At 48.6% G+C, this 26,288-nt stretch overlaps 2 protein-coding genes across 3 annotated transcripts in view; one reads left to right on the top strand and one right to left on the bottom strand.

Moving 5' to 3' along the window:
* Nucleotides 1-207: 207 nt before the first annotated feature.
* On the bottom strand, nt 208-15,794 carry LOC127048479 (zinc finger and SCAN domain-containing protein 29-like). Of its 2 annotated transcripts, XM_050948354.1 has the most exons (3): nt 15,734-15,794; nt 1,270-1,859; nt 214-293 (listed from the first exon to the last, which is right to left on the bottom strand). In XM_050948354.1, exons 2-3 carry the CDS (start codon nt 1,802-1,804, stop codon nt 265-267), a joined length of 564 nt encoding a protein of 187 aa, XP_050804311.1. In that variant the 5' UTR covers nt 1,805-1,859; nt 15,734-15,794; the 3' UTR covers nt 214-264. The 2 variants fall into 2 exon arrangements, 1 of the variants encoding a protein (XP_050804311.1); XR_007773677.1 differs by lacking the exon at nt 1,270-1,859 and having other exon boundaries at nt 208-293.
* A 67-nt stretch (nt 15,795-15,861) lies between these two features.
* The window catches only part of ERI1 (exoribonuclease 1), a 34,192-nt gene continuing 23,765 nt past the window's right edge, over nt 15,862-26,288 (top strand). The window contains exon 1 of the mRNA XM_050948322.1: nt 15,862-15,978. Within this exon, the coding sequence (XP_050804279.1) occupies nt 15,910-15,978 (69 nt within the window). The 5' untranslated portion in view covers nt 15,862-15,909. The remainder of the gene's footprint in view (nt 15,979-26,288) is intronic.

Below are 26,288 nucleotides of genomic sequence, written 5' to 3'. Positions count from 1 at the left end.
AAGAAGGAACTGAGGAGCGGGTGGGCCGGCAGGGGTATATATCGGGTGCCATGGCGGCGCCACTCTAGGGGGCGACCTGCCGGCCCACTGGAGTTGCTAGGGTAAAAAGTTTCCGACGAGCGTGCACGCGCGGCGCGCACACCTAACTGGAATGGATGTGAGCAACACATCTCGAAGAACAACAGTTACAAAGGTGAGTAACCGTCTTTTCATTGCGGGTCAATTCCATGATTTCAGTGAACATTTCGTCTCACATCCTTTTTTTCACCGCCTTATCTGAGAAAAATTTGCAGCTGCAGGAGGGAGGGGAAAAAAGGGAGAGAAGTATTTAAAAAGATACATTTCACAGAACAATGCTTATACTCTTTCACGGTGAACAACACTATTCACATTACATAGCACACATGATTTCAGTACAAGGTTGCATTTTGCATCTTAATATTGAGTGCCTGTGGCTTTGGTGTTAGAGATCACAGACGCAGGTCCAGACAACAGAATTCGGCTTGCATGCGGCTATGGTAAGCCATTGTCTTTTGGCTTCTGCAGCCTTCATATATCCAGCGCCCTCCTTTCCCACATATCAAGCAAAGTCCATTGAGTGCTGCAGTTTTCCTGTTAATGTGCAGCAGCAGAAACCAAACTAACCTTCCCCCATCCAATTCTCTGGGATGATCACTTTATCCCTTCCCCCACCGCATGGCTGGTATCAGGGAAGATCCCTGCTAGTCAAACGCGAAAAAGCTCAGTGACAATCCCTCTCTCCCACCCCGCTTGGCTAACTGCAGGGAAGGATTTCTTTTCAGCCACAGGCAAACAGCCCAGTAGGAACGGCCACCTCTGTCCCCTTAATTAAATTCCCATATTTCAACCAGGTTACCATGAACGATATCACTTTCCTGAGGATAACACAGCGAGATAAAGAACGGATGTTGTTTGAATACCAGCGAACACCGGGACCATAAGCTGCCAGGCTTTGTCATGCAATGATATCAGATTACTTGCTACTAGCATGGCGTGGTCAAGTGTCCTACCACGGAGGACGGAATAAGGCTGCACTGCCCAGAAACCTTCTGGAAAGGCTTTTGGAGTACCTCCAGAAGAGCTTCATGGAGATGTCCCTGGAGGATTTCCGCTCCATCCCCAGACACGTTAACAGACTTTTCCAGTAGCTGTACTGGCTGTGAATGCATCCCAAGTCCTCAGGGCAAATTAATCATTAAAAAACACTTGCTTTTAAACCATGTTTTATATTTACAAAGGTACACTCACCAGAGGTCCCTTCCATGGCTTCATGGTCTGGGATACTGCCTTGGGAGGGTTGGGAGGGTACTTCAATCAGGCTGAGAAAAAGATCCTGGCTATTGGGGAGAACGGAGTGCTGTGTGCTCTCCACAAACTCCTCCTCCTCCTCATCTTCCCCATCCGCAGAATCCTCAGGCATGGCTGAGATTACCTCCTCCTTGGAATCCTTGGTCAGGGGTGGGGTAGTGGTGGTGGCTCCCCCTAGAATTGCCTGCAGCTCAGCGTAGAAGCAGCATGTCTGTGGCTCTGCCCCGGACCTTCCATTTTCTTCTTGGGTTTTCTGGTAGGCTTGTCTGAGCTCCTTAACTTTCACGCCGCACTGCAGTGTGTCCCTATTGTGGCCTCTCTCCATCATGCCCTTGGAGATTTTTTCAAAGATTTTGGCATTTCGTCTTTTGGAACGTAGTTCTGCTAGCACGGAATCCTCTCCCCATTTAGTGATCAGATCCAGTACCTCCTGTATGGTCCATGCTGGAGCTCTTTTTCGATTCTCAGACTGCATGGTTACCTGTACTGATGAGCTCTGCGTGGTCACCTGTGCTGATCAGCTCTCCATGCTGGGCAAACAGGAAATGAAATTCAGAAGTTTGCGGGGCTTTTCCTGTCTACCTGGCCAGTGCATCCGAGTTCAGATTACTGTCCAGAGCAGTCACAATGGTGCACTGTGGGATAGCTCCCGGAGGCCAATACTGTTGAATTGCGGCCACACTAACCCTAATTCAAAATGGAAATGCTGATTTCAGCACTACTCCCCTCGTCGGGGAGGAGTACAGATATTGATATTAAGAGCCCTTTATAGCGAAATAAAGGGCTTCATTGTGTGGACAGGTGCAGGGTTAATTTGGTTTAATGCTGCTAAATTTGAGATAAACTCGTAATGTAGACCAGGCCTTAGTGGGTGCCAAGCCATAAAGTGGCACAGCGATGTTACGGTGTGGCAATAACGCTACCACAGTTAAGACTGCACCAGGAATTCCATTCACATAGTGCAGAATGTCTACAGAGTTGTGTTTTGGATTAAAGTATCAGTTTTAATTGCTAATGTAGTTTGTACATGGTTTGATTTTTTTATTGCTATTTGTGGGGGGAAATCTCATTTGACATTTGCTAGGACTGGTTTTAAAAGAGCCATGTGACTAACTTTTTTTCTAGTGTCTGACATTTCCTACAGACTCCTTTTACCAAAGAACTTCAGCTCTTTGAAGAGTGGAATTGATTGGTGTGATTCCTTGGTTTGCGTACATTGGATGAATGATTGTAGAAAGTTGAAATTTGTTTTCTGTTTATTTTTCATGATTAATATATCACTATTTTGATTTGAGGACTGTGTCCTGGCACTGCATTAGTCAATGTGGACCTTCCCCCGGGTCTTACAACAGGGATCACTCTTATGGGTGCTTTTCCTGATGCACTGCAACCCCGCTGATCATACTGACATTGAGTTACAACTATTTGCTTTTCTTTGATCACACAATCCTATTATTCAGGAGAAGGTTGAGGAGAATGTAGCTGGATTACATTAGCCTAATTCTGCTGCTGGTTATTTGAGTCTCTCATCTTCCCATTAATTTCAAAAATGTTATTTTCTTGACAAAACTTCTAAAGTAAAATCTGAGGATGCATGTGGATTTTAGAGCCCTTTGAAATATCAGTGCTTAAACCAGAAATTTGTTCACAAGGCAAAACTCCCAGAAGAGATGCAAAACACGGGAAAGAGTACCTACTGTGCACAAGACACACACTCTGAAAGTTACCACTACGGTGTGTCACAAGCCATCCAGCTACTCTAGTATCAGGCTGCCTGCAAACACTCTCTCTTGCAACAGAGACCAATTCTTTCTGCATGTACACATGCTGCTTTCTTGGGCCCCTCTGTTCCCCTTAAAAACAGGCTTTGGGGCACCCCTAAAATAAGCTGCCTATCGCCCCTTTAATCTACTCTTCTTGGGATCTGGGTCTTCAGGGTAGCTAAGGAAACACTTGAAGAACACTGATATAAATAACCTTCCAATAAAGTGGCTGACACAGGCAGTATTCCTTCCAAAACTAAGTATCTTTTTATTGATGTAACTAATAATCCTTGTTACAATACAATCTACAAATCATGAATTAGACATAAATCCTTCATTGAAGGTAAAGAGCACTCAAACCACAACAGCATACAGTTTGAATGATTCTAGGTGATGCACTCAGTTGCAGATGGCCAGTCTGCAACAGATCGCTGACAGCAGTTCTGAAAGTGAAGTTTTACATAGGTAAAATACAATACACCCACACCCCTCAACAATACACATACTGATACTATTCAGCACTACATTTATGCTATACTATAATTAAAAATGTAGTGGGCTTACACTCTGTTGATTTAATTGTCTGCTGTTTTTGCTTGCTTTGCTGCTGCGACGTTATTGATGTAATCTGGGACCATATAGAACATGGTTGCAACCAAGGTCCTGTAGTGGCACCAAACCTTATGTAAAGGGTATCATATAAGGTGTCTAGGACCAGGTTATGGGTTGCTGGTTATGATTATGCTATATGTATGTATCATTTTGTAATTGAAGTTATGAGTATTGGCTCTATACTGTCTGTATTTCAAATTTGTGCTGTGCTTCTGGGTGACATCCCAGACAAGTTGGTGTTAGCTCTGCCTCGCTTGCTTGATGGCCCATTAAGGACCATCAGCGATACAAGTGACCCATTGAGAGAAGGCAGATAACGCCTTGTAACTCAGCAAAGTATGCAGGGACTTGCCCATGTGACTCCAGACTCCATTTTGCTATAATTTTCCACAGTAAGGACAAAGAGGTGTTCTTACACCTGGAAAAGACTATAAAAGGCTGATGCCTCATCTCCATCTTGTCTTCAGTCCTGCTTCTTACCTCTGGAGGGACCTTGCTACACACTGAAGCTCTGAACAAAGGACTGAATGACCCATCCCAGCGGGGGATGTTCCAGAGACTTGATTTGAACCTGCAGTTTATTCTATCACTGCTACAAGCCTGAACTAAGAACTTTGCCATTACTGTATGTAATTGATTCCATCTAACCAATTCTAACTCTCATCTATATTTTTTTCCTTTTATGAATAAACCTTTAGATTTTAGATTCTAAAGGATTGGCAACAGCGTGATTTGTGGGTAAGATCTGATTTGTATATTGACCTGGGTCTGGGCCTTGATTCTTTGGGATCGAGAGAACCTTTTTCTTTTATTGGGGTGTTGGTTTTCATAACCATTCATCCCCAGGACGAGTGGGACTGGTGGTGATACTGGGAAACTGGAGTGTCTAAGGGAATTGCTTGTGTGACTTGTGGTTAGCCAGTGGGGTGAGACCAAACTCCTCTTTGTCTGTCTGGTTTGGTTTGCCTTAGAGGTGGAAAAACCCCAGCCTTGGGCCGTGACTGCCCTGTTTTAAACGATTTGTCCTGAATTGGCATTCTCAGTTGGGTCCCGCCAGAACAGCATCGTCACAGCTGCTGCTTTCTTCTGCTGTCACCATCAGCTCTGGTCAGTCAGGTCCACTCCTCTATCTGTGGTCAGGTCTCTCAGCAGCTTCCAACTTCTTTCCAATACCTCTTCTTGCTGGCTCCTGTTTTCCTAGAGAGTCTAGAGCAGGGGCGGGCAAACTTTTTGGCCTGAGGGCCACATTGGGTTTCAGAAATTGTATGGAGGGACAGTTAGGGGAGGCTGTGCCTCCCCAAACAGCTAGGCGTGGCCTGGCCCCCGCCCCTTATCCCCCCTGACGGCCCCCCTCAGGACCCTTGCCCCATCTACCTCCCCTGCTCCCTGTCCCCTGACTGCGCCTGGAACCCCCACCCCTGACTGTCCCCCACCACCCCATCTAACCTCTCTTCTCATTTCTGACTGCCCCCCCCAGAACCTCTATCCCATCCAACACCCCTCCTTCCTGACTGCCCCCCAGGACCCTTGCACTCATTCAACACCCCCATTCCCCGCCGTCTGACTGCTCCAACCCCTATCCACACTCCTGCCCCCTGACCACCACCCTTGTCATAAACAGATAGCTAAGGGTTAATGTCTCTTTCACCTATAAAGGGTTAACAAACAGTGACCTGCAAACACCTGACCAGAGGACCAATCAGGAGACAAGATACTTTCAAATCTCGTGGAGGGAAGCCTTTGTTTGTGGGTTTGGGGTTTGGCTTTGTTCTCTCTGGGTCCTGGACGGGACTAGCGGTGCAACCAGGTTTCTGCCAATCTCCCTGCTATAGTCTCTTATCTATTCAGAATTGTAAGTAAGAAAAGGCGGTCATAGTCTTTTGTTTTTTTTTTCATTTACATATGTGTACTTGCTGGAAGTAGCTTAAATTGTGTTTGTGCTGGAGAAGGTTTCTTTCTATTGTTTATAGTTGAAAGACCCTGTAACTTTTTACCATCTAAAGTGCAGAGATAAACCTTTTACTTTTTCTTTCTTTCTTATTAAAAGTTTTGCTTTTAAGACCTGTTTAATTTTTTTCTCCTAGTTAAGGTTCAAGGGAATTGGTGGGGAGAAGGGAAGGATAAATTTTCTCTTTGTGTTATATTCACACAGCTTGTATTGCCTCTGGGTGAGGGGGAAGGTAACACTCCTCTCGGTGTGGTGATTCAAAAAGTTGAATCAGGCGATCTCCTAGTGTTCCCAGGGTGGGAAAGAGCTAGGAGGAAGAAGGGAGGGGGGAGGGAATGGCTTATTTCCCTTTGTTGTGAGACTCAAGGAATCTGGGTCTTGGGGTCCCCTGGGAAGGTTTTGGGGGGACCAGAGGGTATCAGGCCCTAAAAATTCCTGATTGGTGGCAGCCTATCAGATCTAAGCTGGTAATTAAGCTTAGGGGAATTCGTGCTAGTACCCATATTTTGGACGCTAAGGTCCAAAATTGGGAATTATACTTGACAACCCTGAACTCCCCTGCCCTCTATCCAACCCTCCCTGCTCCCTTACCACACCGCCTGGAGCACTGGTGGCTGGTGGCGCTACAGCTGTGCCGCCCGCCTGGAGCCAGCCACGTTAGCATGCAGCACAGAGATCAGGTCAGGCCGGGCTCTGCAGCTGCCCTTCCTGGCTGCCCAGAGCATTGTACCAGCGGCATGATGCACTGAGGCTGTGGGGAAGGGGGAACAGAGGGGGAGGGGCTGGGGCGAGCCTCCCAGGGCAGGAGCTCAGGGGCCAGGCAGGAGACTCCTGCAGGCCACATCTGGCCCGTGGGCCGTAGTTTTCCCACCTCTGATCTAGAGAACATGGCTGCAATAGCACAGCCTGCCCTCTCCTTGGCCACAGCAAGTGAAGATGACAGTGAGGTGCAACATATTTCCTCCAGCAGGGAGAGATTCTGAGGTGACATGGGATTGTCCTGCAGGCTCCCTTCTTGCTCTGAAAAGAAGGGGTATGTCTAACTGCAATGTAAGCCCAGGGTTAGTGGAATGAGAGTCGCAAATCCAGGGTTTGAGACCCCAGGGTTTGAGCATCTAGACTGACTGGTAACCCTATGTTAAGGATTTTCTAAACCAAGGCTCCAGCATCCACACTGGACTGGGGGCTGTGTACTTCAATCAACCATATCTCAGACTTCCTAACGCCCTCCCCAAAAATGGCTGCTCTGGTTCTTTGTTCATGATGCAATGTGAGAAATCTTGATGGTGTCGTTTCCCCGGCCCCCAATTCCAGAAAGTTTGAGCAGCCTGCCAATACAGCATGCTGAGCAATCATTTTTGGCTATGCATGTGCCCAGCAATATTGAGGAGGTGTCATCTGAAGAATTTCTCTTGCTTGAGCTTTCACTCCTGTTTCGGGAAACGGGCAGAGCTTCCATGAGATGCTGGAGGACATTCCTGCAGCATTTTCTGACCCACCAAAGGCACCTGGCAGGGCAGCAGGAGGAGAACACAGACATGTCAGACTCAAACTGGCTGAAGCTGCTTATAACACTCAGTACCACCTCTGAGGCCCGCAAAGTAGGCTGCATCTGCCCTATGGGCTACACCTAGCTATACAGGTATAGTCTCCATACTATAGACATACCCTTCCTTGCAACCTCACTGCTGGAGAAACACAGGCACAACACACATTCTTAGCAGGCACTTCGAGACCTGACAGACTTGTACTCGCATTGTGTAAGGTACTGCATTTAGCTGCCTCACTTATCATGGGGTCACAGCAGTGTTGCAAAAGATGTTGCATATGAGGGGATGAGAGCAGGAACTCAAATCCCATATTCCAGGTGCAGTTCAGGAGCTACCTGAAGCTGGTGGAGATGTCAATGTCATCAGTTCCCTCTCTCTGGCCCAGGCTGACCTGGACACCTTTCAGGATCAGGATGACACAGGCCTAATGGTGTCATGATGGCTTGCAGGCTCCCAAGCAATAGTGCAAGTAGGGCAGTACCCTCCAGTACGAAGTACTGACAAGAGATTTTTAGCGGGTACAAGGTACCAGAAAGACTTGGGGCTAGCACCCGTCTCCAGAGGGGAGGGGTGGGGCCGCAGCTAGGGAGGGCATTCATTCTTTATATGGCCTTTGTTTAAGTTTGTTAGCATATGTATTGTGTTGTTAAGTTGGTCAAGAGCCCTCAAGAGGGGAGGAGTGTGGGGGGACAGAAGATGTTTAAACAGTGTTTTTTATTCTGTTTCTCCCCATTGGTCTGAATTATCCATGACATTCATACTGCATCACATCAAGTCCAAATCATTAGAGGAATGCCTCTGCTTGCACTGACCAGAGGATATTTGAATTCTGATGTCAGGCCAGTTCTACAGCCTTACAGGAACCACGTGTTGTCCACAGTGTACATAGAATTCTTCTTTGCAGTCAAACTAGTCTAACAAGCATTTTGTTAACTGGAACTGGAGCAGCAAAACAAAGAAAACAAATGCCTCATTTTCCAGCTTTATGGATGAGAGAACTATAAATGAAGATTATAATGCCGGACGCTGACGGCCTTTAACCAGCTGCCTCAAGAATCTGCCAAGAACTTTGCTGAAAATACGTTCCTCATCTTAGCAACAGAGCTAAGACTTATCACACATCTGCCCGCCTTTATTTGAATGATGCTCCCTCTCATCTGACAGCAGAGGCATTGTCAGTTTCATCCAGAACAATTTACAAACTTGGAACCTAATCCTGTAAAACCTTAATCATTTGATCAGTCCCATTGATCACAATGGGACTATTTGCATGACTGTGGACAACTTTTGTGGTAAGAGTTTCAGGAGTCTGTTTTGTTCCTATAAAGGAAGTTGACTCTCCCATTGAAATGGGGGAGGGATAGCTCGGTCGTTTAAGCATTGGCCTGCTTAAACCCAGGGTTGTGACTTCAATCCTTGAGGGGACCACTTAGGGATCTGGGGCAAAATCAGTATTTGGTCCTACTAGTGAAGGCAGGGGGACTCAATGACCTTTCAAGGTCCCTTCCAGCTCTATGAAATAGGTATATCTCCATATATATTAATGTTTGGTTACAATATCATAATGCAGTTTAGGATACAGTTCTACTTAAAATTTGTCTTTTAATAAGTCATACATGTGCTGAAATGGCTCCTCACCCAACTCCCATATTCCATATAAACCGACTCAAATACTACATATTTGGGGGGAAACTGAGTAGTTAAGCATGTTGATGTTTGTATACAAAAACACCCATTTATTTCATCACTGTACTGGAAAATATAGCTGAACTTAATTTTCTATGGAATTCGAAGGAAGTTTAACAGCCCCAATTGTTTTCAGTGTTAAACAGTGTGTACCTGAAAAAATTACATGCCTTCTAAGAGAAAAGAATCAGTTCACACTTACTGAAACAAGCAAAAAAAATCCTTTCAACTGGTGTTCAAAAGAGAGCTACAAGACACATACATACCATGAGCAGAGGGCAGAGAGGAGACCCTCCTACATTATGACCAGCAAAAAAATAAATAAAAAATTGTAACAACAAAACCTCAAAGAGGCAGAGGTTCACAGATTTGCAAACCTAAAAACCTGTGTTATGCTTTAAATCACCTCAGCACATAGCCGGTTTATGAACATTAAAAAGTTAACTGCAAAGGAACACTGAAGCCCATTAATCTGAATGTGTGCCAGCCAGTATGCCCTCCCTGACTGAGGCCATGGCTACACTAGAGAGTTGCAGCGCTGGTGATGGGGTTACAGCGCTGCAACTTAGGATGTGGCCACACTTGCAAAGCACGGCCTCCGCTGCAACTCCCTGGTTGCAGCGCTGGCTGTACACCCGGTCGAGCCTCGGGTGTAGCGATTCCAGCGCTGGTGATCCAGCGCTGGTCAGCAAGTGTGGACCCCACCAGCACTTTTATTGACCTCCGGGGTATAAGGAGGTATCCCAGAATTCCTGTCCACAACAAACCGGAAGAAAGGGAGAGCTCGGAGTTCAGCCAAACTGCTTATTTAAAAAACAAACACAGCTCCTGTTTGCTGAGCGAGCGGAGGCAGGCAGGGGAATTACTTTGGAATGTTCACAGCTGTTTGCTTGAAGAGAGAAACAGCACACTCACACGGCAGAGGGGGAGGGGGAAATCCGTGTTGAGCAGATGCTTATCTGGTGGCTATTTAGGAGTGCATAATTTGCATTTAGTGAATGAGAGAGGGGTGGGGGAAGGGGGTCAGAACTTTTAAAATGATTGAAGGTAGGCATTGTTCAGTGTCTTCCAGTCCTTAGAACTTGCAAGGCAGGGAGCTGAGAACAGTGTCAACTCCAAAAATCCATTCTGTCTGTCTCCTCCACGCTCCCTGTCACATTCCACCCCACATCCCTCTTTTGAAAAGCACGTTGCAGCCACTTGAATGCTGGGATAGCTGCCCACAATGCACCACTCCCAACAGCGCTGCAAATGTGGCCACACTGCAGCGCTGGTAGCTGTCAGTGTGGCCACACTGCAGCACTGGCCCTACACAGCTGTACAAACACAGCTGTAACTACCAGAGCTGCAGAACTGTAAGTGTAGCCATGGCCTAAAGGTGCAGTCATACCGAACAGCTAAAAATTAACCTTGCCCTTTTAGGCTAAACAGGGTCATGTAACTGGCTTCGTCTCTGTTGTTACATAACAGATAACAAAACTCCAGTGGGGCATGGTGCTGGCATATAGGGTCTCAGGTAAGTGGTGTGATTTTTCATAATCTCTTTTAGGAATACTCATGTATGTGAAATAGCTAGTACTTATGATTATGCTATTTCTATGCATGCATATTCATCTTAGTATCTGAAGTTATAAATATTAGCTATGTTTACTACTTTTGCTTGCTCCTGTGGTAATGCCCACTAGGTATTCAGCCAGCACGTGAAGGGACAAGTCAAGCTGAATGGATCATTAATGAACACTTAGCTCATAATGAACCCTGGAAAATGCCTGTCTACACTTGACTTTTTGTGAACGTTCTAACTCAAATATGGGTGGGGGTGATGGATATGTAACTTGCCCATGTGACTCCACACACCATCTTTCACAGTGAGAACAGATCTCCCTTTACTTGGCACTTTTGGGAGAAACTAAAAGGCCTTGGCCTCGAAACATCTCCATTTTGCCTCTTTCCTGCTCCAGCCTCTAGACTATGAACATATATTAATGGGAGCATTCTAACCAAGGGACTGAGGACTGTAAGGTAATCTGAAGCCTTCATATTTCCTTGATCCTTTGCAGATGGATTTATGAGTTGGATATGGTACAGAGACTGTTCTAGCCTCACCAATTGCTGATTTCTCCCTTGCCTTGCAATGGACAAATATCAGATGTCTGCTGACTTTCTCACATGCGTCAGCAGTCTTTGATACCCTTGCTTGGGTGTTTTTTTCTTTCCTCTCCAAATGTCAAAGCCTGTTCTCATTGAACTCAATAGCAAAACTCCTTTTGATTTCAATGGAAACAGGACTTGGCCCCAAGAGATCAGAGAATGTGATTTTGATCAATTGCTTATCTGTCCAGAGACAGTTCTCATGAACATTCTGCCAGGCTGATTTTGAGTGCCCCTCTTGTATGTCATGCTGAGGAAAATAATAAAACAATTTGGGCTGTAGTTCTATCAAGATGTACATAGCACACACAGTTCTGTGCCTCTTTTCCATCAAACCTAAATGGTGCAGCATCTTTGCTTTCCTAGTGCCTGGCAGAGAGCAATATTTAGATAAAGGCAAGCTGGCAGAAGCTTAGTTTGGACATAAGGGAGGCACTGATAGTGTGTTAAGGGAAACTGGGGTGATTGTCCTTCCTATTCTTCTTTCATTTAAGAAGTTTTCAATTTGGGGTGCTGCTGGATCCTCAATGACACCATGGGCCCAAAGCATCATTTTACAACTATAATAGTAAAGGGCTCTTCTTCCAGTCTCCCTGTCCACCTGAGTGACTCCCAAATAATGTCCAAGAAGTGTGTGGGGCACCCTCATTCATTAACACAAACCAATCAAACACATTTCAGTTATACACATTTCCTCCCATGTCTAGAATCATTCAGCTCGTCATGCCAAACTTGGCACTGTTCTTGCAACTTAAAACAATTCAGTTTGTACCCATCTGTTTGTCTCCACATTTTCCTATCTTTCATAAACAATTATTTGTAATAGACAGAGTTGGACTTATAATAGGCAGAACAGTTATTCCCCATCTTTATGAATCAAATCTGCTTAGTATTAGATCAGATGTTGGTTCATAAATTCCAATTATAAAACAAAAGCCTTATTTTATTCTCTGTATTTAACAACAAAAAGGAGTTATATTTTAAGGTTTACAAATATTGTGTCTCAAAATTGGGATTTCCTTTGTTTTGTAGACATCCAGAACTTAGTTCCTTCAGATGTGAAAAAAGCTATGAATTTATAACTCACAAACCGCAAACCCCTATTATTTATACTTAAGCTGTTTAGGCTTGCTCTTCTCTAGAAAATTAAAAAGTTGGCTTAACTACATCTATCAGGGGTGTGAAAGTTTCACATCTCTGAGCAGTGACCTAACCCCTAGTGTGGACAGTGCTAGGTCAGTGGGAGAATTCTTCCACCAACCTAGCTATTGCCTTTTGGGGGGTGGATTACCTCCGCTGCCAAGAGAACCCCTCCCATCAATATAGGTACACTGCCGCTATGGCATTTTAAGTGTAGACATGCCCTTAGAAACATACCAACTCTTACCATTTCTTTGGGTCAATGTTAGAATGGGTAAAGATTGGAGGGAGGGAGGGAAACAACCTTTCCCAGCTTTTGGTGCTTTCAGGTGTACAGTTTCACTTTTACACAAGCTGTGAAAATTCTATGCACAGGTAGTAAAACTTGCTTAGTTCAGGGCCAGATCTACGCTATAAACTTACATCAGTATAACTACGTTGTTCAGGGGTGTAAAAAACCCCTAAGCAATGCAGTTAACGGACTTAACCTCTAGTTTAGACAGCACTACGTCCACAGGAGGGCTCCTCCCATTAAGGGTATGTCTACACTACCTGCCAGATCGGCAGGCAGTGATCGATCTATCGGGAATCGATATGGCACGTCTCATCTAGACACGATACATCAATCCCCAAACGCGCTCCCTGTCAACTCCGGAACTCTACCAGGGCGAGAGGCGGAAGCGGAGTCAACGGGAGAGCCGCGGCCATTGATCCCACGCCGTGAGGATGCGAAGAAAGTCAATCTAAGGGTATGTCTACACTATGGGATTATTCCGATTTTACATAAACAGGTTTTGTAAAACAGATTGTATAAAGTTGAGTGCACGCAGCCACACTAAGCACATTAATTCAGTGGTGTGCGTCCATGTACAGAGGTTAGCATCGATTTCCAGAGCATTGCACTGTGGGTAGCTATCCTGTAACTATCTCATAGTTCCCACAGTCTCCCCCTCCCATTGGAATTCTGAGTTGAGATTCCAATGCAAAAACAGTGTCGCGGGTGATTCTGGGTAAACGTCGTCACTCAACCCTTCCTCTGTGAAAGCAATGGCAGACAATCATTTCACGCACTTTTTCCCTGGATTGCCCTGGCAGACGCCATAGCATGACAACCATGGAGCCCATTTTGCCTTTTGTAACGGTCACCGTATGTGTACTGGATGCTGCAGTGCTACAGAGCAGCATTCATTTACCTTTGCAAGGTGGCAGGGTTACCATCCCTATTGCACTGTCTGCCATGCCATTGTAAATTGGCGATGAGATGACGGTTATCAGTCATTCTGTACCATCTGCTGCGGTCATGAGTGCTCCTGGCTGGCCTCGCTGAGGTTGGCCAGGGGCGCATGGACAAAAATGGAAATGACTCCCCGGGTCATTCTCTTCTTTATGTTTTGTCTAAAAATAGAGTCAGTCCTGCCTAGAATATGGGGCAAGTGTACTAGAGAACCAGAGAGCACAGCTGCACTGTGTCAGAGCCCCAGAGATCCCTCAGAAATGATGAGCAGCATGCCATTCTAGGGGGTGCCCCTGCAACAACCCCATCTGTTGCTTCCCTCCTCCCCCAACTCTCCTGGGCTATTGTGGCAGTGTCCCCCCATTTGTGTGATGAAGTAACAAAGAATGCAGGAATAGGAACCACTGACTTTTTAGTGAGATAAAATGAGGGGGAGGAAGCCTCCAGCTGCTATGATAGTCCAGGCAGGACATTAAAGGGTGGCGAGGGAGAGGAGTCCAGCATCCCGCTGCTATGATAGTCCAGGCAGTACAGAATCTTTTCTTTAGACATGAAAGCGGGGGGGGGGGGGGGGGGGGGGGGGGGGGGAGCTGATAGAGCTCAGCCTCCAGTTGCTATGATGAAGATGGTTACCAGCCATTCTGTACCATCTGCTGGGAATGACCTGGAGTCATTCCTATTTTTTCCGAGGCCAGCCAAGAGCACTCACGGACTGATGATGATGATGATGATGGATAGCAGTCATATTGTACCATCTGCCATCAGGAAGGGGATGCTGGTGTTCAGCACTGCAGCACCCTGTCTACCAGCAGCATGCCGTAGACATAGGGTGACATTAAAAAATGGTGAGAAACTTTTTTTCCCCTTTTCTTTTGGTGGGGGTAAGGGTGTAAGTTGATGACATATACCCTGAAACACCCGGGAAAATGTTTTTGACCCTTCAGGCATTGGGAGCTCAGCCAAGAATGCAAATCCTTTTTGGAGGCTGTGGAGACTGTGGGATAGCTGGAGTCCTTAGTACTCCCTCCCTCCCTCCATAAGCGTCCATTTGATTCTTTGGCTTTCCATTATGCTTGTCACACAACACTGTGCTGTGGCCTCTGTCTATCATAGCCTGGAGATTTTTTCAAATGCTTTGTCATTTCGTCTTCTGTAACGGAGCTGTGAGAGAACAGATTTGTCTCCCCAAACAGCGACCAGATCCAGTATCTCCCGTACGGTCCATGCTGGAGCTCTTTTTGGATTTGGGACTGCATGGCCACCCGTGCTGATCAGAGCTCCACGCTGGGCAAACAGGAAATGAAATTCAGAAGTTCACGGGGCTTTTCCTGTCTACCTGGCCAGTGCATCCGAGTTCAAATTGCTGTCCAGAGCAGTAACAATGGCGCACTATGGGATCAAGTATCAGAGGGTAGCCGTGTTAGTCTGGATCTGTAAAAGCAGCAAAGAATCCTGTGGCACCTTATAGACTAACAGACGTTTTGGAGCATGAGCTTTCGTGGGTGAATACACATGCATCTGAGGAAGTGGGTATTCACCCACGAAAGCTCATGCTCCAAAACGTCTGTTAGTCTATAAGGTGCCACAGGATTCTTTGCTGCACTATGGGATACCGCCCGGAGGCCAATACCATCGATTTGCGGCCACACTAATCCTAATCCAACATGGCAATACCGATTTCAGCGCTACTCCTTTCGACGGGGAGAAGTACAGAAACCGGTTTAAAGAGCCCTTTATATCGATATAAAGGGCCTCATTGTGTGGACGGGTGCAGGGTTAAATCGGTTTAATGCTGCTAAATTCAGTTTAAACGCATAGTGTAGACCAGGCCTGAGTCTCTCCAACTTACATCGACTTCAGCGACAGTCTCCCCGTAGCTGACGCTGCGTATCTTAGCTCGACCCCCCGCACGGAGCCCAGGCCGCACACAGCTACGCTCGCTGGGGGCGCTGGATGGAGCGCGCCATGGGAACCGCTCTCCCACCGGCCCAGCAGCAGGCTCCCTGAACGCAGCACTCACGGGCGGCGGCCCTGCACCACGCCCGGCCTGGGACCCAAGCGGCCCCGCTGTGGGACTGAAGGGCCGGGTCACCCCGCACGCCGCCTTGCCCCACACGCGGCCCGGCTGGCCGCTCACACGCTGCGCCGCCCGCGAGCGGCCGGGGCTCGGTTCCAGTCTGCGGTGCCGCTGAGGCGGGGGAGCTGCTGCGGGTGAGCGGGCCACAGGGCAGAGCCTCCAGCGCCCACCGCTCCCTCAGCGACGGCGGACGCCGCCCGGGGCGCGGCACGCTGGTGGGGGCGGGGCGGGGCCCCGGGTCACCTCAGGAGTTCCCGCGCAATCGCCCGGCGCGCGCTGCCCCGTGTCCCCCGCGCTCTCTCGGAGAGGCGGGGCTGCGTGGCGACGTCACCGCCGGGCGCCCCTGCGTGGCCAGGGCCGCCAGGGAGCGGTGGCTCCGCCTTTTCCTGGCGCCGGGAGAGGCGGGGCGCGGAGGGGCCATGGAGGAGCAGAAGGAGAACCGGCCGCAGGGAGCCCACAATGAGGCGGTGGTGCCCGCTCACAGCCCGGTCAGTGCTGCCCCTCCCCCTCCCCCGGAGAGCCCTCGTGACCGCCTCTCCCAACGGTCCTAACCGCCGTCACGTGTGACTGGCCGCAGCGCCGCAGCCATAGCCCCCGCTCAGTGGGGGGGACTTGTCTGCGCTCACGCGCCGGCCCTGGGACGTAGGGTCTCCTCCCGTGGTGCACTGCGTGTGTCTGCTCGGGGACAGGCCACTGCAGCGGAGTCACGTCACGGGGGTTAGGGTCCAACCAGGGCTCAGACTCCAGTCAGCACCAGGACTAGAACATTGGCCCGAGGGCCGCATCACTGACACCCCCTCCCCCGCTGCCCTTGGCCCTGCCCCCACCCCGCCCCTTCCATGAGGTCCCACCCCTGCCCTGCCCCCATTCCAATCCCTTCCCCGAAATCCCCATCCCAGCTCCACCTTCCCTTCTCCCAGGGGGTGCAGGATGGGTGCGGGGTGCAGCATGGGGCTCAGGACAATGGGTTGGGGTACAGGGTGCAGCAGGGGGTCAGTGTGCAGCAGGTCGCTCAGGGAAGGGGACTGGGGTGTGGGGTGCAGCATGGGGCTCAGGACAATGGGTTGGGGTACAGGGTGCAGCAGGGGGTCAGTGTGCAGCAGGTCGCTCAGGGAAGGGGACTGGGGTGCAGGGTGCAGCATGGGGCTCAGGACAGTGGGTTGGGGTACAGGGTGCAGCAGGGGGTCAGTGTGCAGCAGGTTGCTCAGGGAAGGGGACTGGGGTGCAGGGTGCAGCATGGGGCTCAGGACAGTGGGTTGGGGTACAGGGTGCAGCAGGGGGTCAGGGTGCAGCAGGTTGCTCAGGGAAGGGGACTGGGGTGCAGGGTGCAGCATGGGGCTCAGGACAGTGGGTTGGGGTACAGGGTGCAGCGGGGGGTCAGTGTGCAGCAGGTTGCTCAGGGAAGGGGACTGGGGTGTGCAATGCAGCAGGGGGTTCAGGGCAGGCGGTCAGGTGCAGGGTGTGGCAGGCGGCTCAGGGAAGGGAGTTGGGGTACAGGGTGCAGCAGGGGGCTCAGGGCAGGGAGTCAGGGTGCAGGGTACAGCAGGGGGTTGGGGTGCAGCAAGGGGCTCAGGACAGTGGGTTGGGGTGCAGGAGGAGCTTGGGGGGCGGGCTTTGGCCCTGCACTCACTGCCTACCCGCCCTGCCCCCATGCTGCTCTGGGAAGCAAAACAAAGTTTGGGGAAGAGAGGGGCAGGGGCATGTGTTGCTGTTGCTTCAGGCACCTCCCCGAGCAGCTCCCATTGGCCGGGAAGGGGGAACTGTGGCCAATGGAAGCTACTGGGGGTGGTGCCTGAAGCAACATCAACGTATGCCCCTGTGCCTCTCTTCTCTCACATTCTTTCTGCTTCCCCCAGCAGCGCAGGGGCAGGGCAAGCAGGCGGTGCACCCCGGGCCAGAGCTGCTCTAGGTAAACGCTGGGGGGGCTGTGAGGAGCTCGCATGCAGCCCACGTGTTTGAGACCCCTGTTCTAAGGTCAGCGCATGCGAGGAAAATCATGTATTGTGAAAATTACCATAAAGTACAGTACACACAGTATACACTACAACAGGGGTCCTCAACCTACGGCACATGAGCCAATTTTTTTTTAACGACAGGCTGCGGGTCCCGGCCGCTGCTGAGCCTGCCCCCTAGACAGGGGTCCTGGCTGCCAGGACCGCTCAGCCAACTCAGCTTGCTGCCAACCGGGATCCCAGCCAGCGGCTCCACTCAGCCTCCTGCTGGTCTGAGGTCCTGGCCGTCGGCCCCATTTAGCCCGCTGACTGTCTGGGGTTCCGTTCACCAGTTCCTGGCAGTCGGGATCCCGTCCGCCAGCCCCACTCAGCCCGCTGCCAGCCTGGGGTTCCGTTCATCTGGGTCGGTAGGAGGCTGAGTGGGGCCAGCGGCTGAGACCCCAGCTGGCAAGGGGCCAGCAGCTGGAACTACAATCAGCGGGCTGAATGGGGTCGGCCGCTGGGACCCCAGACTGGCAGCGGGCTGAGCAGCTCAGCCCACTGCCCGTCTGGGGTTCCAGCCACTGGCTCCTGACAGCCGGCGTCCCAGACGCCTGCCCCACTCAGCTTCCTGCCAGCCTGGGTAAATGGAACCCCAGGCCATTCACCCAGGCCGGCAGGAGGCTGAGCGGAGCCACTGACTGAGACCCCGGCTGGCACTGGGCTGAGCAGGGCCGGCATCTGGGACCTCGGCTGTGATTCCGTCCACCGGCTCCTGCCAGCCGGGGTTCCAGCTGCCGACCTGCTGAGCCCGCTGCCGGCTGAGTGAACGGAACCCCAGGCCAGCAGTGGGCTCAGCGGCAGCCGGGACCCGCAGCCTGTCATTAGGAGAAATTGGCTCACATGCCACCTTTGGCACATGTGCTGTAGGTTGAGGATCCCTGTTCCAGTGTATACTGTGTGTACTGTACTTTATGGTAATTTTCACCATATGTGATTTTCCTCGTACATGCTGACCTTAGAACCTAACCCCCGCGTAAGATGTGACTCCACAGTAGTGAAAAAAAAATTGAGGGCACCGCTTTTTGGTGCTCCCAAATCTTGGTGCCCTGCGTTTCTGCCTAGATCACTTAGTGGTTACACCAGCCCTGAACTAGAATAATTCTTTCTGAGCAAAGATTGTTGACGGGAACCCAGCAAACAGCAACCATGTATTTGCCAAGGCTCTCCACGTGCTTTTTGGGGTGTTCAGCACTTCCACTCGGCCCTCACCAGTCTTTGCCAGCCCAGCTCTTGGCTTAGAGCAGCTTGTTCTCCTTCATGGTCAGGACTGGGAGCAGCTGTTTGGAAGGATCCTGGACACTGGCCCCGCTCAGCCTGCTGCCAGCCTGGGGTTCCGTTCACCAGGCCGGCAGGAGGCTGAGTGGAGTCGCCGGCTGGGACCCCGACTGGCAGTGGCTGAGCGGGGCCGGTGGCTGGGACCCTGGCTGGCAGGAGCCCGCAGACGGAACCCCAGACCCACAGTGGAGTCCTGCTGCCAGCCTGCTCAGCCCGCTACCAGCCCACCTCAGTCTGCTTCCGGCTGAGTGAATGGAACCCCAAGCTGGCTGCAGTCTCAGCGGTGGCTGGGACCCACAGCCTGCAATTACAAAAAAAAATTGGCTCACGTGCCACCTTTGGCACACGTGCTGTAGGTTGAGGACCCCTGTTCTATTGTATACTATGTGTACTGTACTTTATCGTAATTTTTACTATACGCGATTTTCCTCTTATGCGATAACCTTAGAACCTAACCCCCGTGTAAGATGTGACTCCACTGTATTCATTTTTGAAAGTTTATAATAAGTGATGCTCCAGGGCGCAAATTATCCTTGTACCGGCCGTGTTCTAGTTAAGTGATAATGCCGGGCTTTTGCTATGCTTTTGTGGAGCAGTTAACTCTGATAATGAGCTTAGTCTAAACGATTACAAGGATGTAACTACAGTGCCAGAGCTGTGCCAACATAACCCCTTAGTGTGGATGCAGACTCCAGTAATGGAAGGGGTTTTTCTATCGCTGTAGAAACACCACCTCCCCAGGTGATGGTCGCTACAGTAATAGAAGTGTTCTTATGTTGACCTAGCTGTGTCTGCATGAGGTTAGGTCAGGATAGTTACGATGCTCAGGAGGCTGTGGATTTTTCATACTCCTGAGTGCTGTAGCTATGTCAACCTAAGTTTTTAAGTGTAGACTAGGCCTTAAAACCTTTCCATAGCTAACCTGGGAAAGGGCACTTATACCAGAATAAGTAAAAAGAATGAGGAGTACTTGTGGCACTTTAGAGACTAACCAATTTATTTGGGCGTATGCTTTCATGGGCTAAAACCCACTTCATCAGAAGCATGCAGTGGAAAATACAGTAGGAAGATCTATATATACACGTACACATACATATAGACAGAGAACATGAAAAAATGGGGGTTGCCATACCAACTCTAATGAGAGTAATAAATTAAAGTGGGCTATTAGCAGCAGGAGAAAAAAACTTTTGTAGTGATAATCAGGATGGCCCATTTCAAACAGTTGACAAGAAGGTGTGAGTAACAGGAGTAGAAAAATTAGCATGGGGAAATAGTTTTTAGTTTGTGTAATGACCCATCCACCTCCAAACTGGACAGTCTCTACGCAAAAGAATAAATGGACACAAACCAGACGTCAAAAATTATAACATTGAAAAACCAGTCAGCAAACACTTCAGCCTCTCTGGACATTCAATTACAGACCTAAAAGTCGCAATTCTTGAACAAAAAAACCCTTCAAAAACAGACTCCAATGAGAAACTGCAGACTGGAATTAGTGTGCAAACTGAGACCATTAAATTAGGTTTAAATAAAGACTGAGAGTGGATGGAATATGCAGCTTTACAGCTGGAAAGAGGAACCGCTCAGCCTCAGGTCTGGTGGGAGGGCTGCTCTGTTAAAAGGTGTTGGTGGGGGTGGGACGGAGTGTCAGCAGGCTGTGAACTGACAAGCAAAGCTGTAACTTGGTGCCCAGAGAGAGTGGGGAGGGGCCACTGAGGCTAAATCATGTCTACCTAGGGCAGGGGTCGGCAACCTTTCAGCAGTGGTGTGCCGAGTCTTCATTTATACACTCTAATTTAAGGCTTCGCGTGCCAGTAATACATTTTAACGTTTTTTAGAAGGTCTCTCTATAAGTCTATAATATATAACGAAACTACTGTTATATGTAAAGTAAACAAGGTTTTCAGAATGTTTCAGAAGCTTTATTTAAAATTAAATTAAAATGCAGATCTTATCAGTTTAATGTGATCCTTGCCCTTGCTTTTCCTTGCTGAGTTTTCCAATGTCTGGCACATATTTGGATACTTTAAGCTGCACACAGGCTTCTGAGTGATCACTTGTTAACCGGCTCTGAGAGGGACAGAGGACAGTTTTCATGTGTGAAAATACATGTTCACACAGGTATGTGGATCCAAGTACTGAAAGCATTGCAAACGCAATTTTCTTCAAACAGATAAATTTCACTGGCTGGGATGTCCAGCAGGTCAGAATAGAGGCCCCATTCTCTCTCTCTCTCAGTAGCTTCAAGTGCGCTCTGCAGATCCACAAACTTTGATGCCCACAATTCTGATCTTTTTAACTGAATGAGCTGCATTTCAAAATCTTCAACACGCATCCACTGAAATACAGACAAATCCAAGTCACTTTCACTGAACTTTTCAGGTTTAATTAGAAAATAAAGCATTAGGCCAAATCGCTGGAAATTTTGAAATCTGTCAGAAAATTCTGATTCCAGTTCTTGCATGTACTTTCCAGTCTCATCGACATTGACAGTGCAACGTGTCCATAGCTCTTTTATGTGTTGAGGAAGTAGCAGAAAAGTAGAAGTTTGAATATCCCTGGAAAAAACTGCTAGTTTCACAACAAATGCTTTCCAGGCTTCATAAAGATCCAGAACTGTTTTCCCTGCACCCTGGAGACAGAGGTTGAGTTCGTTTAGGTGAGTGGTGATATCAGTTAGAAACAAGATCTTACACAGCCATTTGTCATCATCCAGTTCAGGGTAGTTTTGTTCTTTTTCCAACAAAAAGGCCTTGATTGCATCAAAACAGTTTACAAAGTGCACCAAAACCTTGCCACGACTTAGCTACTGAATGTTGCTGTGAAGTGGGATGTCATTATAAGCACTGTCCATCTCTTCTGGCAGTGCTTGAAATTGTCTGTGAGTCAAAGCAGATCGAGGAACAAGGAAATTCACTATTTGCACCCCTGTATTCATCACATTATTAAGCTCTGAATTAGAAATTTTAGCACACAGGTTTTCTTGATGGATGACACAGTGAAATTTGACTGTGGCCTGGCCAATTTGATCTTCAAGCAACTTTACTAATCCCTTCTGTTTTCTGACCATGGCAGGAGCACCATCTGTTGTCACCCAAAATATTTTTCTGGTGTCAACTCCTCGTTCTTCAAAATGGTTTACAAAACTTTCCAGTATATCTTCCCCCTTTATTGTGCCATGCAGGGGTTTTAGGCAACAAGGTTCCTCTTGGATTTCATCAGAAGCACAGTATCTTGCAACAACTGTCAAATGTGGAACATCGTTTATATCCACACTCTCATCAGCTGTAACACTAAACGCTGCTGTGTCTTTCAATGCAGTTGTCTGCTTTTCCTTAATGTTTTCTGCCATTTCACTTATGTGACTCTCAGCTGTTCTGGCAGAGATGGGCAGTTCTTTTATTCTAGATATGATTGTATCTTTATTTGGCAAATCATTGAACAAAATCTCCGAACTGCTGAGAAAAACTTCTTTTATATATTCCCCATCTGTAAACGGCTTTCCGGTTTTTGCAATGCACTGTGTAGTCTTGTAACTTCCTTCTGTAGCTTGATTTTTACTTAAACTTAAGCTTTTAAAAACACTCCTTTGCTTCTCATAGGCTGCTATCTCCTTTTTGATTGATTCAGTCTTGTCTGCTTCGTCAAGAAGGGTTTTCTCATGCTTCGTTTCAAAATGTCATCGAACACTTGACGTGCGACAAACAACATTTTCATAACAGAAAGCACAAATAGCACAGTCTTTCTTTTCAATAAATCCAAATGCGTTTGTCTAAGCAGACTGAAATGATCAGACATCTAGCTTCACTTTCTTAGGAGCTGCCATTTTGTCAAATATTTCCTTCAACTCTCAGTGGGGAAAAAAATGGCGATAGAAGGCAGGCACAAGGTCAAACATAGTGTGGTCTGAGATAAGCAATTTTAAGATGGCGGTGCTCAGCTGCACCCCCTCTTGTCTCGTGTGCAACCCTCACTGTCCCAGGCTGGGGACAGTGGGCCACAGTAGGGAGGCTGCAGAGCACTGATCCAGGGCTAGGAGCAGAGCCCAGGGTGGTCTGCAGGGACTCCAGGCCAGAAACCAGGCTGAGCAAGGCTGGAGATCCAGACCCCGGCTGGCAGGAGGTCAGCACACAGAACCCCAGATCAGCAGCTGAGGTGAGTGAGCTGGCCCCGGTAGGGCTGAGCAGGGCCAGAGGCCTGGACCCTGTCTGGAAGGGCACCTGTGCAAGGTAAGTGGGACTGCGGTAGGGGGGGGGGACCCTGGCTGGCAAGGGGCCAGGAGCGGGAACCCCAGAGCGGCTACAGGCTGAGCGGCTCAGCCTGCCACCACTCTGGAGTTTCAGCCTGCGGGCTTCTGCCAGCGGGGGTCTCAGCCCCCTGCCAGCCTGGGGTTCTTTCCTCCAGGTCGGCAGTGGGTGCTGAATGGGGCTGCGGCAGGGGGGACCCCAGCTGGCAGGAGCCCGCGGCGGAAACCCCAGAGCAGCAGCGGGCTGAGCCGCTCAGCCTGGGGCTGCTCTGAGGTTTCCGCCATGGGCTCCTGCCAGCTGGGGTCTCAGCCCCCTGCCGGCCTGGGGTTCTTTCCTCCAGGTCGGCAGTGGGTGCTGAGTGGGGCTGCGGCAGGGGGGACCCCAGCTGGCAGGAGCCCGTGGTAGAAACCCCAGAGCGGCAGCGGGCTGAGCCGCTCAGCCTGGGGCTGCTCTGAGGTTTCCGCCATGGGCTCCTGCCAGCTGGGGTCTCAGCCCCCTGCCGGCTTGGGGTTCTTTCCTCCAGGTCGGCAGTGGGTGCTGAATGGGGCTGCGGCAGGGGGGACCCCAGCTGGCAGAAGCCTGCGGCGGAAACCCCAGAGCGGCTCCAGGCTGAGTGGCTCAGTCCACCGCCAATCTGGGGCTTCAGCCGTGAGTTTCTGCCAGCTGGGGTCTCAGCCCCCTGCCAGCCTGGGGTTCCTTCCCCAAGGCCGGCAGTAGGTGCTGAGTGAGACTGGTGGAGGGTCTCTGGCTGGCAGGAGCCAGTGGCAGAAAGCGCCAGAGCGGTGGCGGGCTGAGCAGCTCAGTCCGCCCCGCGTGCCGTTAAAAATCGACTTGCGTGCCACATTTGGCAAGCGTGCTGTAGCTTGCCGACCCCTGACCTGGGGGCTTATGGGGAAAGCCATAAGTAATACACTGTCCTTGTCAGGGCTTCCCGGGGCGGGGGGGGGGGGGGCAAGTGGGGCAATTTGCCACAGGCCCTGGGCCCCACAGGGGCCCCCACGAGAATATAGTATTCTATAGTATTGCAACTGTTTTTTATGGAAGGGGCCCCCGAAATTGCTTTGCCCCAGACTCCCTGAATCCTCTGGGAATCCTTGGTCCCTGTAGGTATCATAGGTTAAAAATAGCAAATTCTCAAATCTCTGTGTACTGTTTGAGCAAAATGTATCATATTTTATTTTGCAGAAAATGCTCCGGTGTCACTGCATATTGTTACTGACTACAGGCCCCTGAAGGGGAACTTTTGTCAGGGTCCAAGTATAGTTGGACCTGCTATGTGACATGGTTAGCAATATGGGAGGTGTATCCCAAGAGACCTATTGCAGAGTGGTTGGATCAAGGGGTATACTTAGGGAACTGGAAAAGTGTCTCAGGAGGCACAATCTGCACTTGTTATATAGATCAACGTCCATTCTCTTTGATACTTGTTAAATTAGGCTAGTCTTGCTTTTTGAAGGAACTTGATGACAAATAAAAAAAACATTCTGTACATAAGTTTCATGTGGTTGGTGACAATCTTGGCTAAGGCAGAGACCTGCATGTATATTTAAAAAAATGCAAGAAAAATATGGATATTGTTCCACAACAGTAGTCCCAAATCCTGCAGTTTACCTGATAGAGTTGTTACCAATGTGTTTTGAGCTGAGTCTTCTGTAGTAAATGTTTTATTATTTTATCCAAGCCCCTGTTTTTTTCAACAGGCCCTAAGGCTGGCACATTCTTTCAGCTAAAACGTTTTATGCTTTCATTTCTGTTTACAATTGATTTACCTTTTGTAAAATGTATTCAAACTTTGGTTCTGTGTTGTTTAAAATGTCTTCTCTGTTAATCTCAATACTTGGCAGGTCACTGGTTTTCATTGAAGAGCAGTCACCTCGCTATTTAGAAACAATTTCATATTTTACATAAAGAAATCAGTCAGTGAATGTCATTTTTATAATGTATATTTTTAAGTGCTATCCATACTGTCCCAGGGCTTTGGGTTGTGAACTGACCTAAGTGAATTCCCCAGCCTATTCCTGAAGTGTCTGTTATCCAAGGAAATGAAGGAGTTGGAGTGAAGTGGATGCCTTTGAAAACATGTTCTGTTTTAGACCATGTCTCAATAGGAGAGCACAGCTGCAGGGTGTATGGAGATCCATGCAATTGAGATGGGGCTGATGAACTGTTCTTGGCCAAATTTGCAGTGATCTTAGCCACTTTTTACTAGAGCAATAATATTATATGCATGAATGCTAACAGTACAAAGTAAAATCAGAGAGTTGTCTCAGAGAGTTTTACCTGAAACTCAAGGATAATTTTGAGCATGGTCTGGAATCTGCCCTTTGGGAGATAGCTTTAGAAGATTTGTAATCCAGGACTGCTCCATAAACTCCACTGCCTACACAGTGGTGAAAGTGAACTTTTCAAGTTTGTCTTATGCCCAATGATGGGAGACTCCTGATGCTCTCCTGAAAGCATATTGCATCTTTTGGGATGAATAATCTCTGCTTGACCAGTCAGTGAGATATGCATGTACACAACACAAATACCAGGTCTTCTCAGGTTTGCTGACACTACTGCCAGACGCTTGGTGAACACTTTTGGGGTACAGTGAGTTCAAATGGTAGAATCCATTGCTGTTGGTGTTAGTCTCTTGCACAATGTGATGTATTTCTGATAAACTGGGTGGATTATAATATGGAGGGACACATCCTTCACATCAAAACTCTGCAAAGCCTCAAAGAGAAACGTGATCTGAGACAGTGCACCACCTGCAGTGGGGATCAAAACAGTTACATGAATTAAGTGCCAATGGAAGATACTGGCCTTTCTGACAGCTCTGATGACTGATATCCTCTCTAGGATGGCATAGAAAATAGGATGGCAAGCTTACATATTACTCTATCCATGTGCTTGAGCTGGAAGAACCATCTGTAGAAATGAGAAGTGATGGCAGCTTGTAGATTCTTTCAAACTTGACAATCAGAGAAAACTTCAGAAGAAGTTACAATGCATCATGTGTACAAAAATGCAGAACGGTTTTTTTGGGTGAAATAGCCTTTAGTGTAGATGACCACCTAGATACAATGATTTAAAGTGAGATGTGGTAGAATGAATTGTGAATTTGCAGCTCCTTTCCTGAACAGAATAACTATAAAGCTTAGTTGTCATTTTGACTTTATACACTGTTACACATTTGCCAACAAATCTTGGTCAAAATTGGTGTAGAAACTCTTATATTTTCCCTTATCCAGCTAAGCCTTTGACTGCTCACATTTCTAGGAGGAGTGACACTTT

Source organism: Gopherus flavomarginatus, chromosome 3, assembly GCF_025201925.1.
Source record: "Gopherus flavomarginatus isolate rGopFla2 chromosome 3, rGopFla2.mat.asm, whole genome shotgun sequence".
NCBI classification, from domain to species: Eukaryota; Metazoa; Chordata; order Testudines; family Testudinidae; genus Gopherus; species Gopherus flavomarginatus.
Note: the sequence above shows the minus strand (reverse complement) of the source record. Positions and strands in the feature narration are given on the sequence as shown.